The following is a 16,515-nucleotide window of genomic DNA, read 5'->3' on the forward strand; positions in this document are numbered from 1 at the left end:
TGCACTGCTGGAGATCTTTAAACCCACTCTCTTCATAGTTAAAAACAACATAACAAGATTAGGCTGGGAGCCAAGGAAATCAACCCTGTGCCAACCAGGCTTGGAATTCTAATTAGAGCATCTTTTGTATTAACCTCCATTTTCCACCATGAGGACAATATTATCACTTCTGTGATTGTATCAGGGCAGGAATTATTGATTCCAGCCATGGATTGCAAGGGAGAAACCATAAAATGCAATCCTAACAGCACAGCTTGGGGGAGGTTATTCAGAGAAAAATACATCTTAATCTAAAAATGCTTCGTAGAAAAGGAAAAAGGAGAGAGCCGTTCATTAGCAAGAACTTGTTCAACAGGAATGGGCACAAGGGTTTTTATGTCCTGATCTAGTAAAAAGTCTTGCAATGGGCTTGGAGTTTGGCATTTGGAAATTTTCAGGCTGAAATTTCACAGCCTCACGTGAGCCCTAACAGTGAGACATCAGGTAAAGGGATTTTCAGGAAAAGGGAATTTCATAGAAGGATGTTATTGGTGAGTGATCTCTCCAAAATCCAACAAGATACCAGCCAGGATGCTTTTTCATATAAAAGAATAAATTTTAAACACAAAACATATATTTTAATGAGAATTCAAATACCCCAATGAACTTAAAAGCCAATTCTGTGACTTAAATCACAGGGGCTGTATCACTCCCTTGTATTGGAGGGTTTGAAAAGCATGCACTGAAATAAATATTAAAAATCCACTTACACCACTAATTCAACTACAACCAGTGAAATTCAAACATTCATATTTCAAACAGTAAATTGCCTAAATATCAGTATTACCCATGCCTGGGTATCCTCACTGACACCTTTGTCATTCTTTGCAAAATAAACTTAATATAAACTCAGCAGAAACTGGAGATGTGTGGAATGAATGTTCTAGCCATTGTCTTGCAATGGAGATGCTATTTTTGTTTCCATATAGAGACAAACACAAAAAATTGAAATTATAAGAATCCTTTGAAGTTCACTATCGTAGAAAAAAAATCAGCTAAGCTTCAAAACCTTCATGAGATTGTTAATTGTGCTTTGAGTGATGCGTGTAGAGTTCAAATCATATTTCTATGTGACAAAAGCTGCCTGAAAAAACAATTCAGCTTTTCATAGGATATCTCAAATTATTTCTCATCTGTGAGAATTTAAGAACTTTTCTTCTCTGTGACAGAGCAGATTGAAAAATCTTGTGCAAGGAAGAAACTTCCTATAAAAACAGCCATGAAAATATCATTGAATATTTGAAGAACTCATTTCTGTCCCATGTCCCAGGCCAGGCTGGATGGGGTTTGGGATTGGGAAAGTGTCCTTACCCCTGGCAGGGGATGGGATGGGATGGGATGGGATGGGATGGGATGGGATGGGATGGGATGGGATGGGATGGGATGGGATGGGATGGGATGGGATGGGATGGGATGGGATGGGATGGGATGGGATGGGATGGGATGGGATGGGATGGGATGGGATGGGATGGGATGGGATGGGATGGGATGGGATGGGATGGGATGGGATGGGATGGGATGGGAGGAGCTTTAAGGTCTCTTTTTTTTCAGGTTCTGTGCAGACAATGTTTCCCAAGTTCTGGCAGCCAAGTGGGAAATGCAGATGGGAACTTGTTGCTTTAGGCTTAAATCAAACTCGGCTGTAATAAAACCTTTTTCAAATATTTTTCAAGCTTTTCAGAACTTGTAAAGCTTTGGTTGGTGTTTTACAAGGCACTGGGCTCAGTTTCATTTAAGAAGTTAATTTCTATTTTGGAATACTCTGGATGAAAACCATCTGAGAGGAACTTGATTCTCCCCAGAAGTTTCTTGCCTCTGCAGCTCTTGTGAACACTGAGCAGAGCAATCTCACATTTTAATGCCTTCAGAACTAGGAAAGTTCCTTCCCCAGGAAAATATGATTGATTGTTACAATGACAGTAATTGCATTTTAGTAAAAGTAACCATTATGGTAATTTTCCTCCAGAAAGAGACATTTAACTAACTTAAGTAACTTGTTACTTTTCAACACATTAACTTTGACAAATTTAACATTACAAACGTACAGAGTTCACAGCCACAACAACGTGCATCACTTACGGAGTGTGCACACTTCTTATTTCTATATATCAAGCAGTGTTTCCAAATAGGAGATGCTAAAAAAACTGTGCATACATAACACAGCATTAATTAAACTGTTAAGAGCAGCTCTAGCACATCCAGTGCCAAGTCTCCTGGTGAAAAATCCTGCTTTCCAAGCAGCAAACTCCCATCAGCGTCTCGTTCCACGGGTGCTTCCCAAGCACCTCCTGAATCCTCCAGAACTCTCTGCACCACCAGAGAGCTCCTGCACTTTCTCCAAAATGTTCTTTATAAACATTTCATGTCACTCAGGTTGTAGTAACTTATCAAATGTGTGGTTTATGAGAATTAAGAATTCCATCCTGAAATAATTTAATCACCAAGAATATGTTTCATACAAGTTCACAAGAGTTAAAATAAAAATGCTTTGCCTTTGCTTTAAAGATAATTATTTCTTGTGCTTTAAAGGGATTCTAAACTGGGGCTCAGACAATTTCCATACTACTGAACATTTTTACACTAGAAAAGAACTGAAATTAATCTGGATTCAAATTTTGTTTTTAAGAAATTTCCTTTGAATGGAAATATCAAAAATTTGAATTTCAATCCAGCAGATTTAAAATTTTCACTTCACTTTCCTAACTTCTTGGAAGGACAGATGAAGTATTTATCTGGGACAGTCAATGGGTTTACCTGCCTCTTATTTAAAGATCCCAGCCATATTTTTAAGCAAAATAAGAGTGATGGTATAAAATGGAGGAGGGACCAGAGAAAATTACAGAGAAAAAAGAAACAAAAAGGATATTAATCTGTATTATATCAAAGCCTGCTGAATTGCTTTTTCAGTAGCAGCCTTCCAGACCATTTTAGAAAAATACTTATTTTTTTCTATTTTTTACTATTTTTTACTTTATTCTTAACCTTTAAGGGCTTAAACCTGTGAACTGGTCAATGATTTTCTTGGCTCTTACAACCAAAAGCAACTCTTAGGTTGCAAACTCTTCCTGAAAGGAAAGCCAGAACCCTTGAATAGTCAGAATGGATTGGAAATTCACACAGTTCAGGGCACCTTTCATTCCAATGCTTTCAGGATGTGGAGGAGTCCTCGTCCTCAGAGGGAGTTAAGAGCTGTGTGGATGTGGCACTTGGGGACATGGGGCAGCGGTGGCCTTGGCAGGGCTGGACTCCATGACCTTGGAGGGTTATTCCAGTTTAAACAATTCTGTGATTTTACAAGATTAAAATCTTTCCACTCCTGCTCATCACCTACTCCATTACAGTGAGAGAATATTGGAGAAAACCTCAAACTTTGTTTGGTTGTCCAAGGCTGAAGTGAAATCAGGAATAACTCGGTGACTGCCACACGAGCAGCCAGAAGCCAGGACACACGTTAGGAGCTGACTCCCATCCCACCATGGAATTTTGTGAGATTATTTTTGTAACACTGTGTCCTACTTACTGTTGAGAAGAGGAGGAAACTTCCAGTTTAGACAGAATTGGCAATCGACCTCTATAATTAGTCCTTTATCTTTCTCCTGTCTCCTAAATGACAGGAGGCAAACTCCACGCCTGAATTTTGCTTGGCAGGGTGCAGAGTTAATTCTGCAATATTAGCTCGGGAATGGAGGATTTGGTGGTGTCCTTGCAGGTGCAGAGGTGATGTTTTACTCAGTACAACTCTGAAAATGTCTCCGTCTTTGACCTAATGATTAAAAAACCCCACAAACAAACCCATCAGCCAAGGGTGCAGTGTCACTTTTCCTGCCCATGCACACAGGCTGCCTGTTCCCTGTAAAGAAAGTTCTGTGCTTGTGTGTGTAACAACAGAATAAATGTAATTTGGGATGAGCAAACTTCTGTAAATCCCTGTAATCCAAGGATAAACCACTTGTGAATCTCACAGATTATTTTAGCAGAGTTTTGGAGGAAATGAGCTGCTCCAAGTGTCAGATTTTAACACTGACAAGTCACCCAAGTCCTGTATTTTCTTTCCATTGTTTTGTTGCAGAAATACTGAAACTACCTAATACAGAAAGTATCTGCTGTGAGAGGATAGAAAAATATTTCAGAGGGCGTGGGAACGTGTTTTGCTTAGAGACAGTTTGGATCACAGAAGACTCAACTTGATGTTTTTAAGAGAAAATTGGTTAAAGACAGGCAGGTGATGGAGACGAAATTAGTCCAGGGTCACACCCTGGGTTCTCTCCAAGGTGTGCCTTGGGAGTCAGGGCATAAAAATATGACCATTAATCCTCTTGTAGAATATCTGGCTGTTTAACAAGGAGCCACAGTTTAATCTGCAGTTCCTCAAGCCTTTTCAAAACCAGCCCTCGCAACAAAAAAGCAGCTCCTGGCTTTCTTCACACACTGTTGTGGTGAAGGTGCAGACCTTCAAGCCAGCATAAATACTGGAGAGGCTGGGGAGGAGGTGAGGTCAGAAAGGAGTTTAAAACTGATGCTTTTGGCTTCTTGGCTGGGCTGGTGTTAGCCCAAAACAGTTCCCCAGTCAATTAAATGTGCAGCTGCAAGAACATTTGTGCAGGGCAGGGCAGCAGCTCTGGCTTACACTGGCTTAAAGCGTTTGTGGAAGTGCAGCAGGAGTGTAACTGAAGAGCTGCTGGAGTCTAACATTGCCCATAATCCACAAATGCCATTCCACAACACAGGAATAGTTAAAGCATATAAATGGCCTGGCCACGTGCTTGGCAGTGGGGCCTGACAGAGGAGAGCTCAGAAATTGCTGTAACAGCCTGGAAAACATCTGAGTTTTGAGGTAATTGCCTGCTCCAAGAGCAAGGACAAAACTCTGCTTTCCCAGGCCAGTTACATCACAGGTGATGGGTGAGAAATGTGCTCAGCAGAGTGCACAGAGCAGCCCTGGCAGGGAGCTGGGACATTGTCCCCACCTCCCTCAGCCCTGCCACCACGGGATCCTCTCACAGCCTGGCTCCTGGAAACCTTTCTGCTTCAAATTCCCAGTAATGCTCCAAAGGTGGCAGGGAATCCAGCTGAGGGAAGAGCAGAAGCACCAGGAGAATCCATTTGGAAATGACACTCCCATTTTCCCATTATTACTTTATTATAATATCAACACAAGCCATGGACACTCTGATTGCTGTTTTTGTATCATTTCACAGAAAGCTGGGCTGGACATGTGCAGATCCATATTTGTTGTCTTAACCTGGAAGCCCAAATTCAGTGCCTCACTATATCCTACATTTTCTCTCTGTCTGAACCCTTTAACTTCTCTACTGACATCCTACCATAAGTATTATTCCAAATATTTGAAGCTATTTATAATGGAAAACAATGTAATTACTGTCTAGTTAAAATTTTAAAAAAACTTCCACAGAAAAGCACATCTTTATCTGGTACAAATCTCAAGTAGAATCGAACTAAACCAACAATGTTGAAGAAAAATCACCTGTTAACATATGACAGGCATATATGACAGGTTATATATTGTGCTCATCCCACTGAGTTTTTCTCAGATAACAGCTTTTATAGATAACAGCATGCTATGATTTTAAAATAATAGTTTTAAAAAAGGGTAATATCAATGTTTTGAAGCTTGTTTGTTAAACATTTGGCAATAAGCCTTCAATGCAGACAGGATTCTTCCAGGTAATGCCAGGTAATGTGGATGGAACATCCAGCCACATCTCAGTCCTCCCCTCCAGCAGCACAAAACACACACAGCTCAGGGAAATGCCTGATTTTAATGATAATAAAGCCTGGAAACCAATACAGATTGAGACTATTAGTTGTAACAGGTCATTAAAATAGAAATATTAATCAAAAAGGAGAAGTCTGCCTGTTTCCTTTCACTTGCCTTACCTGAGAACTCCTATGGCAATGTCCATTAAACTTGGCAAGGGATGTGGTCTGAGCTTTCCCAAAGCTCAAAACTCAGCAGGACCTGAGCACTCAAACTTGGAGCATCCTTAACAACGACAAAGAAACTCAGACTAAGTTGATGCACAATTTCAGAAGAAAACCTGATCTTTCAACCCAAATTGCAGCCAAGCAACTGCTCCAGAGGAATAAGCCTTCCAACCCATGGGAATGTCTCTCCTGGGCGCTGTTTAAGCTTCCTTAATGCTCTTAATCCACCTTGATACTGAACTGCCAGACACTCTGGCACCCACCTTCCCACTTCCACATAGCTGCTCAAGTGCTGCAGCATTTCTTCTCCCTCAGTGTAGCTCCTGACAGCTCCAGGACACAAATTAACCAAGTTTTCCCCAAATGTTTGTGGCCTTCCACCTCACTGGAAGTGAAAACCGCTGGTGAACTTTGAGAAAAAACAAATCATGTTTTGGGGTAGGTTAAAAACTCATGTGTGTGTGTGTCCTTCAGCTTCCCTAACTCCCCACATGAAACAAAAATACTTTTCCCCTTGCAGCTTCATGAAAGTTAATTAGTTGATGTTACTAAAACTGAGTGCATGAACTATGTATCACTACAAAATTAGCAGTACATTTTCGTTGCCTAAAGAATTTCAAGGCAAAAAAAAAAAATGAGCCTTTATATCAGAAAGGTTGATGCTGTGAGCCAAACTTTCTAAGTAAATGGAAAAAATGGTTAAATTGTGTTCATTCTAAACCAGCCTGAACTGAAAAAACATCTCACTCTAGGGAGTAAACAGAATTTTGCCATCTTGGATATTAACATTATCTGTTCAATGCCTGAATTGGAATTATTATAAAATAATTTGCAGATGAATTAACTCCAAAACTATTCAGCAGTAGAAGCTGGAGCAGGATTTAGCTCCCCAGTGGCCTGAACAATGGGTAAGAGCACCAGGCTGGGATGTTCTGCTGGTTGCAGAAGAAAGATTCGGGGTTTGAATTTTCAGGATTTAAAATCCGTGGAATGGCTCAGCCCATCCATCTTGTCAGAACACAATAACCAGAGAGAAATGTTCAGCTGGATTGTCCTCATGAAAAAAGAAGTGGGCAGCTATTAGGGGTTCCCTGAGAGACTGCCAAGCCTAGAAACTTGTCCTTCTTAAAATCTGAAATAGGTCAAATTTGGGAATCTTCCATACTTTTTGAAACCTGTAACATGCCAGATTTTCAGGAATTACAGCACTGGGGGAGAGGTATTATTTCTGTCACAGTGAGCAGGAACAAAGGGGTTCTGAGCTGCTGTTGGCAGGATTATTTTAATGCTACTTAAAATCTGTGCAGAAATTATGAAATCCCTAAATCAGGGACTATGGGCTGCAACCAAAACACATTGACTTAGACCAGTTCCCAGGTGTTGTCCCAGAGTCACACCTGAGGCTTCAGTGGGATTCCTGCTCCATTCCCACTAAACTGCCTCTGACAAAGGTTCAGACACCAGCAGGAACAGCAGCAGCTACTTTTCCCTTAAGGAAATGGGCCTTAAATCATATTTCAATCATTTTCCATTGCAGGAAGGCTTTGTTAGCCTCTGGAAGCAGGACAACTGCTTGTGCCATGTCATGTGTTTGTAAGGGTTAATTCTACACCCTCCAGCTGTCAGCAGTATAAATTATAAAATTATTATCAGCTTGGTCATTGCCATGGATCTTCACCTTCCTTTTGTTAAATTCCAAATGGCAAATTTTCAACTGCAACACCCACAGATGATTTGATAAACACTTGACTCCCTGTTCCCACCCCTTTCTGAAGCCTCAACTTCTTGGCATTTTAGCAAAACCAGTAACCAATATTTGAGGCCCAGTATCCTCCAATCCCTCTGAACCTTCCAGAATTCCACTTCCCATTATCATTCTGTAATAACGCTGCAGGAAACTTTATTTTTATCTGCTGAACCAAAAACTGGCATTCATCTGTCTTCCCCAGCACTCATCCTCTCCGTGACATCGCTCTGAAACAAAAAATATTTCCAGGAATGTTGTCCTCCTTAGTGAGGTTTTGAATTACCAGAGTGTCAGCCAGCTCTCCTGATCCCACCCTTCGGAAAGCTTCTAGGATATTTTGAATGACACCATAAGTAATTACAGCTGTTGGTGGATTTGTATTTCAAAACAACCAGAAGTCGTATTGACACAATAATTCTAAAGAGCACACAATTGAACGCTCTGAAGATCTGACAATCTCTCCACACTTGGCCACTTCACACTCCTACTTCTTATGACTATTTAATTACAAATTGTTGGTCGAAAATATTTAAATCTTTATCAACAAATATATGTATAAAGCCTTTCAAAGGCAGTGCAAAAGATCTTTAAAATCTGCTATCACTGTCAGGACGCTGTAGCAAAAAAACAACAAACACTTGTCACATATTTTAAGAATCCTTCAAAAATAACGTTGAAAACATGACAATGTTGCAGAACTGTTGCATTCTGTGATGAACACAGAGTCAGTTTAGAACTGAGTATATAAATTGTGGTGTATTCTGAGAAGGAAATTCTCCACACAGACCCGGAGAACCTCATTTTCATGGCACAGACTGGGATTTCAGGAATTCAGCTTGGACTCTTCACGACACTCACCAAAAAAGAATTCTACAGGACAAATGAGGACTAGAGGAAAATATCCAGAAAATGCAGTTTTGCTGTGAAATATGGATGAAACCATAGCTGATAAATGCCACAGTAAAACCCTGTGACACAACCAAGTGTCCCTAAGGGCAAGGGGGTGTCTGAAAGCAACCAGAAGCTCCAGGGGGATGAGCTCTTCTGACAAGACTGCAAACCCTAAAAGAAACATCCCTGCCTCCTCCAGGAAAATAGGTTAGGGAGTTTGGAATCCTTGTTTTAGAGAGGCAAATTCTAACAGGTCAAAAAGGAAAAATAATCCTTGGTTTAAATGTAGCCTTTATGGAAACAGCTTGATGAATTTTGTATCAAAGTTAATTTCTCTAACATTTTGTATCTTTTTCTAAACTTGAGGCAGGGAAAACTCCCTGGTGCTGTGGGGTCTACAGGCTCCAGGTGTTTAATTGAAAAGGGAATTTGTTACACACACAAACTCACCACAAAAACAGCTTTACAGAACATAAAATTTGAATAACATTTGATCCAGACCAAATCCTGTCACTGCTCATGTGAATAAAATGATCCCACTTTAGCCCAACACCAAAAGAGGGCTGTGATTTCAGCCTGTACTTGAATTTGTGGATACTCAGCTGTGTTCAATAACTGCATCTAAAATTTGTAAGTTTGATATAAAAAGTGAAAGGAGAACATTTAGATGGTTATCTGTATCGCCCCAACCCAAAAGCATTGCAGAGGCAAGCTCTGGATTTTATTTTAGTTCATCAGCACCATTTAAAAGGTTAATTAATTCCATGTTCTCTCATGTTTTCAAGTTTTGCTACTCATATAACTGTAAAGAATCTCAGTGGTTTTGGAACAGAGTAAAAAGTGCAAAATAATTAATAATTTGTAGGAATTTTATTATCTGTCCACAGCAACAGAAGTGAAAATTTGTATTAAAACTCTTTCGGAATATGACAAGCTTCACTTAAATCATGTGTATGAAAGTAAAAATACTTTAAGGCAGTTATTTACCTTTTGTAAAATAAAATAATTTAGGCTGTCATCCATCCTTTTTCCCGAAGGAAAGTGGAGCTGGCTGCTAAAGAGGACAACCCTGGGAGAGATTAATTTCTTGCCATTTTGGTCCTTTTTTTTCTTTTGGTTACATAAGGATGTACAGATTACAGTGCCTGAATGGGGTCTCCTCTTCCTCAGAGTTTCAAAGGGGGAATGACTTGGGCCACAAGGAAAGATGAAAGAGATGATGACAAGGATTCTCTCTGCTGCTGTCACTCCTGCTATTACAAACCCCGTGGTTCCCATTTTGCATTTAGAAATGCTTCTCGAGGTGTTCTGAACGAGTTCTGCACAAAACCTCCTTTCCTACCACGTTAGGTTTTGTGTTGATTCACTGCTAGGAGTGGGAATAGCAAAGGCACAGCTGAAATCCTCAATTCTTAGCAGTGCTCCAGAGAGAAAAATGAGCCATTGCTGGGTTTGAACTCTCCTCATTATCCCCTAGAAGGAAAAGTTATATTTGTGCTGCCTCTAGGCAAAGTCCCATCCCACATGAACAAAAGACTGGAGCTAAGATCACATCCATTTCATCTCCTCCTGCTCTCCACAGATGCTTAAGTCCCTGACACTGTGTCTTCAGTGCTCATATGTCACAGCAAATGATTCATTAAAAATGCAGAGACAGATTGATCTTGGAAGGGGGGGAAAAAAAGAAAAGATCTGGAGTTTAAGGCAAATAGAAATGAGGAGCCAAAAGGTGAAAAAAGGGAAACACCCCCAAAATTCACATGAGAAAGATATTTAAAAATAAAGAGGAGACAGCAACTGTGCTGACATTTAATGTGTCTGCTTGGGATAAAACTCATCCTTTTACTAGCTATAAAACAACAGCCTAGCCCAAAGCCCTTGAAGCATTTTGCATCAAGTACCTCATAAAAATGCCTGGCAATTTCTCCTAAGGTCTGTACAATATCTACACCAAACTACCCTTTTTTTCTTTTTCTTTTTCTTTTTCTTTTTCTTTTTTTGCTAGTGTAATTAAATTGGAGCAAATCCCCAGCACAGGTAGGGAGAGCTCTCTGAAAGAGACGCCTCCTTGCCATGACATCCGTGCAAATTCTCTTATGTAGGTGACACATTTATTCTGTTTTTATCAAAAACAATCGGCAAAATACAAATATGGACCATAATTTACATTCTTTCAGCAAAAAAACCCCCGCCAACTAAGGCAAATCCCTGCAATGGGAAGTACATATATAAATATATATTCACACACACCCCAGCAATATTTTTAGCTATGATTTCCTACTCGTGTGGCAACATGACCAGCGTTCTGAAGGAGCTGAGCCAAGTGAAAACACAACCTGCAGAACAGGTCACGTTTAAATATTCTGCTATTGAAGAATATTAAAAACTACAGATTAAGTAGGAGTGTTGTAACACTTAACATTAATTAACGCTTGTAAATCATTCTGAAATACCTGGATAAAAGATGGTATAAAAGGTGTTGCCACATGTCTTGATGCTTCTAGATGTGCACAAGCCCTGACATCTTATTTTGTGTTTGGGACGTTTCAAATCATAAAAAAAAAATGGTCACTGGATGACTTTAATGTTGGGAAGTGTTGGGACACGACAGAGAAACACCAAGGATGTCTGATTAAGAACTCAAGCAGAAAACTCAGTGTAAAAAAACTGAAATAGATCCAGTTCTTGGATCCTGGTGGATCACCAGGTCGAGTTACTGAACTGTGAGTTACAGCTTGGCAGTGTTGCTAAGCCTTGGCTTGGCTGTATATTCATATATGTGAAATAATAGATAATTTACCTTCCAGTCTAATACCACCAACTATTCATGTCCCCCCAAAAACCCCCTTAGTCCATGCCACCAAACAGTTTGAAAAGGAATCTGGAATCACTTAATACCTATCTGGGGCTGGTGAGGAGCATAACCAGTTCTCAGAGAACTTGGTACTTGTTGCTTGTGCAATTACAGGTCTTTATAGAATACAGAAATTAAAGGCCAGCACTAAAGCTCTTGTGCTTTCCCACATGGATCTCCAGATCTAAGAGCCATGTCTTCTTTTTTATCCAGAGATAAGAGATGCATTTTACGGCATCCATTTTAAAAAATAAAAAGGTGTAAGGAGTGACACCAAATTCATGAAGGAGCAGAGCCAGTGAATTACCTGGACACACACGCTGGGGAGGTACAGCCAGCTGTTAATGGTGGATCCCACCTGGAACCATCAACACTCCAGCTGCCTTCCAGTAACCCGGGGGAGCCTGCCAGAAACACGGAGAGAACAGCACAGAGTGACAGAGAAATGGGTGATGGATTCTTATATTGGGAAGGAATTCTCCCCTGGGAGGGTGGGCAGGCCCTGGCACAGGGTGCCCAGAGCAGCTGTGGCTGCCCCTGCATCCCTGGCAGTGTCCCAGGCCAGGTTGGGCAGGGCTTGGAGCACCCTGGGACAGTGAAAGTTGTGGAAGGACAGGAATAGATGAACTTTCAGATCCCTTCCAACCCATTCTGTGACTGATTCTATGCTGTGGCAGCAGTGATGCTGCTGAGCAAGGTGCCCACAGCAGAGACCACCACAGCCATTGCTCTCACCCGGACTACCTGTAGGACATTTCAGGGACATTTTCAGGCTGGGGCGAGGATGAGGCAGAAGACCAGGCCAACATTTGACCCCAGAGGCAGCGCCCTTAGCCTCACACCGTTGTGTACACGGTACATCGTTGTGACCCCTCCCAGCCAGGTCCCACCGCGTGGCTGCCGGCAGTGTTTTGCCTCCATCAGTGGAGCCTGGGAGCCCAGCACAGCCCCCCAGCAGCTCGGAGGAGCCCCGCGAAGGTGAATTACAGACATCGGGGGGTCGGGGCGGAGCGGGGCGAGGGCGCCGGAGGGGCCGCGCCCTGAGGGGCGGGAAGGGCGGGCGGGAGCGCGCCCGTGAGGCGGCGCGCGCGGGCCGCGAGGGGCGGGGCCAGCGTAGGGGAGCGCGCTCCGCCCCGCCGCCGATAGGAGGGGCGAGCGGGGGTGGGCGGGGCTAAGCAGCGAATCCCGCATTTTAATTGGATGCAGCGGCTGTCAATCCGTGGCGGCAGCCGCGGCCGTGGGGAAGGAGGGGGAGGCGGAGAGGAAACAAAAACAATCGCCCGGGCGCCGCCATCTTGGGCCGGTTCTCCACACGCCACACGGGTGAATGGGTAGATATGAGATTACCACGGGGGAGCAGCGGCAGCAGGGCACCGAGGGTTGTTCCGCGCTGCCAGCGACACTCGGCGGGCTCTAGGCACGGCCGCCGCCGCCCGGAGAGAGTCCCCCGGCTCGGCCTTTTCGCCTCGCCAGCCCCTAAGCTGCACTGCTGGAGGGACAAAGTTGGGCTGAGCCGCGCTGCCTCCGCCGCCCGGGAGACCGGAGAGTTGAGCCGGGGTCAGAGTTAGGGGAGAGGGTGACGAGGGGATCGCTTCCCGCTCCGCCGTGTGGGAGGCGCGGGGACAAGGCTCTGCCTCCCCGCCCCTGCCGTCTCCTGCTGCTCGCTCCTAGGAGGAAAAGAAAAAAGAGGAAAAAAAAAAAAAAAAAGAAGAAGGGAAGAACTGGATCGAGCTCGGAGGGGTGGATTTTGTGGAGTCTCCGCGTGAGCAGCGGCGGGGCGGCGAGGAGGAGATGTGTCCGTGAGGAGGGAGAGGAGCGTGGATCCATCCAGGAGCCGTGAGGAGCGAGAGGAGCCCGGATCCATCCACCCTGTGAGGCACAGCCGCCTCCCTTCCAAAGAAGCCCGGTTCTCCTGGAAGCACGGCACTCTGCAAGGATTTGCCACAAAGAATATACCACCCTCCTCCCCAGCGCCTGGATACTGCATTTTTTTAAAATTTTTTTTTTTTTTGGACCCCCTCCCCAGCCACTCTTGTGTGTTTAAATACCAAATATAGCCTCTTGCGGGGGGAGGGGATGGAAATCTCCTAGAAGAATCGGAAATCTTGCTGGGATTCGGGAGTGCTGGTGCTGGAGAAGGGCGGCGAAGACGGGGGGATGCACTGCTCTCGCTGCCTGGCCAAGGACTAGAGATTTACCACTTCCCGGGAAGGTTTGTTTGTTCCCAGACTGTTGTTTCCCCGCTTTCCCTCTCCTGGGCTACGCTAAATCCCTCAGCATTTATTAAAGAAAACCCACGTGTAGCCGGTGGCTGGTTTTTAAGGTAGTTTTTCATCGACAAACTGACAAAAACTCGCTCTCTTCGCGCCGAGGTTTGGAACTGGAATGGAGCTGCTTTTCTCCCGAACACTACGCGGGGTGTGAAGGGGGACAACATCGCCTTGGACTGATCGCGATCCGAGCCCCGACACTCGCACCCACGAGGGATCGTCCTGCACGGCGCCTGATGTGGAAAACACTCGGAGACTCAGAGACTTCGTCGTGCTCAGCAGCTTAATCGTTGACTTACTTTGTTTTGGTTTTTTATTTTTTTTTAAGTGGATTCGTAGCATTACTTTTATGAATTGAATTTTGCCACCGTTTGTACAGAAGCCAAATGACACGTGTGTTTTGAGACACGGTTCCAAATATATTTATCCCTCCCTCAACCTGGATTCTCTCTAGAAAGAGCCGCGGGGAGGTCGTCAGTGTCTAAACAAACCTGATTTTTAGTGTTTTATGAACACTACGTGCTGCAGAAATGTTGCTATAAATTGCTTTATAACGGTTCAGCAAGAAGGAAGATTTTCCCAGCTTGCAGGACCCAGAAAACTGGATACTTAAAGTCACTTAAATGTTTTAACAGCGTTGGAAAATGGGAGCTGCTACTAAGTTGGCGTTCGCTGTTTTTCTTATCTCTTGTTCATCAGGTAAGTGAATGTTCCTGGATTTGTCACTTTAAACGGAGGGCTCTGGGGTCAGCTCTTGAAAACTTGGGCTGGCTCGGTATGAATGAAAAGAATTTTCTTTATTTTTTGAGGTGGCAGATGTCTGTGGACGGCAGCGACTGTAAAGACAGAAGCCGCTTTCGTGTTTAGTCTTAAAAATATATAGCGTGAGCACTTGAAACACGCTTGGGTTTGGGATCAATTGTGCGGAGTAAATGTGGAGAACATAACCCACCTAGTGTCACAGGAGTAACCTGGCAGCGCAGTGATCGGTGTGGGATGCTGCTTTTAAATAAGAATCACCCAGCTGAAATGCTCTTTCCTTCGGTTTGATCTCTCTTACCCCGGACTGTTCGCCGGTGAATAGCGACCTTCGTTAATGCCTCATTAATTCAGAATAGGTGCTGCTCTGAAAGGCTGAGCTCGTCCTTTGGTGGTGGCGAGGGGTGTGTGCGTGTAGAGATGTACCAACAGAATTGGGGTGAAAAGCCGGGCTTTCCGTTTCTAAAGAATCATTTGTAACCCTTTGTATTTTGCTATTGGTTATGTCACTGCCTTGTGGTGCAGGAAAAAAAATCGACTGTTTTATCTTTAAAACAGCAGAATTTGAGGTTCAAACGCCAGCTCTGAGTCCTGGGAAGCGAGGGGGGTGTGAGGACTTCCCCACGCTTCTCCAGCAGGGAAATTGTTATGGCAGCAACCAGTGGTTGGGTAACTTGGTCCATTTGAGCTCCATCAGGCTCACAAAAACCCTCCTGCGAGCCGTGTGAGGATCTAATGCGGGTTTACAAGCCAGCCTGGCACTCTGTGCCCGCATTTGGAACGAGTATTTAGTGCTGTGGAGGTTTTTAGCATCCTTGCAGCGTGTGCGAAGCTACACTTGTTTATCAGGCTAAAAGCTCGCAGACAAGTGCTCAGGCTCCCCGTGTGACCGGGAGAAGGGAGTAATGAGATCCCTGTAACGAGGCCTTTTACATTTCCAGCCTCGGGAGCTGGAGGATTTTGCTGAAGAGGCCGTTTTGCTGTGGTTAGTAAATGGATAAGTCTCGTCTTGTGTCTGTAGTGCTATCGATCCGCGCTGTGTGCGCTAAATGTGCTGTGAAATGGCGAGCGCTGCCAGGGAGAAACCCAAAAACCCTGCCCGTGCTCACCAGAGAAGCGGCTCGGGGGGTTAAGGACGGCCAGAAGGCTGTTCAGGAGGTTTAATTCTTATTCTTTTGAAACAAAACATGGTTTCTGACAGGTTTTGCCTTGCAGTGTGTCTTTTCCCAATGCCTGATTTTTCAGCTCAGCAGCGTTCCTCTTCATTCTGCAATATGTTTTGTAGGGAAACTTTTTCTCCCCCTCTCACTCACAGTTTCTGAAAGACTTGCTGCCATCTGCTCTCCGTGTCTGCCTCTCTTCCACGTCCACCTCTAAGATCCTTTTGCCTAGAGCACAGAATAGTGGTTTTTGTTGACATTACCTATCAGACTTAATGAAAAGAACAGCTAAGCCATAAAGAACGCCTTTTCTTTAACGTTTCTCGCTCGGGTTGTCCTTGGTAAGGTGAAAAGAATGTTTTTCTTGCCTGTGAAGAATTAATCTTGGCTAAATGAGCAGGAAACTGCCTGCAATCCGGGCTGCTTCTCATGTTAATGACATTGTTTTGGTGGTTATTCCAGTATTACACATTAAGTGTTCCGGTACTTAAGAATTATTATACTATTTTCTACTCACACCAGGACTGCAGACGCTCGGAAATTTTAGGCAAGTCTAAAAATAAATAAATTCAACAATGAACTGTTGGGTTTGTGATCAGAACTACAAGTTTATATAAGATTTTAAGCTTGAAGTACAGGCATTTTTATCAGTAGTGTTTCTTAACTGACTTATTTCAGTTTAAAGCCCTACCTGATGAATTTGTTCTAGCATCATGATTACCAGAACTTTCTTTTTCAGTCTTTAGTGTGAAAATCAGTCTGCCCAGGTTCTATATTTCAGAATATTGGCAATGGTTGAGAAAATCTTGGAGTTCAGGTGTGGGGATGCCTCTCTCTGGTGAGCAGCTC

General features: G+C 43.5%; 1 protein-coding gene across 1 annotated transcript in view; it reads left to right on the plus strand.

Annotated features, from left to right (window-relative positions):
* The first annotated feature begins 12,707 nt into the window (after positions 1-12,707).
* The window catches only part of ACVR2A (activin A receptor type 2A), a 52,169-nt gene continuing 48,361 nt past the window's right edge, over positions 12,708-16,515 (plus strand). Inside the window, exon 1 of the mRNA XM_063401021.1 lies at positions 12,708-14,446. Coding sequence (XP_063257091.1) covers positions 14,392-14,446 — 55 coding nt within the window. The 5' untranslated portion in view covers positions 12,708-14,391. The remainder of the gene's footprint in view (positions 14,447-16,515) is intronic.

The sequence above is a fragment of the Prinia subflava genome, chromosome 6, assembly GCF_021018805.1.
Source record: "Prinia subflava isolate CZ2003 ecotype Zambia chromosome 6, Cam_Psub_1.2, whole genome shotgun sequence".
NCBI lineage: Eukaryota > Metazoa > Chordata > Aves > Passeriformes > Cisticolidae > Prinia > Prinia subflava.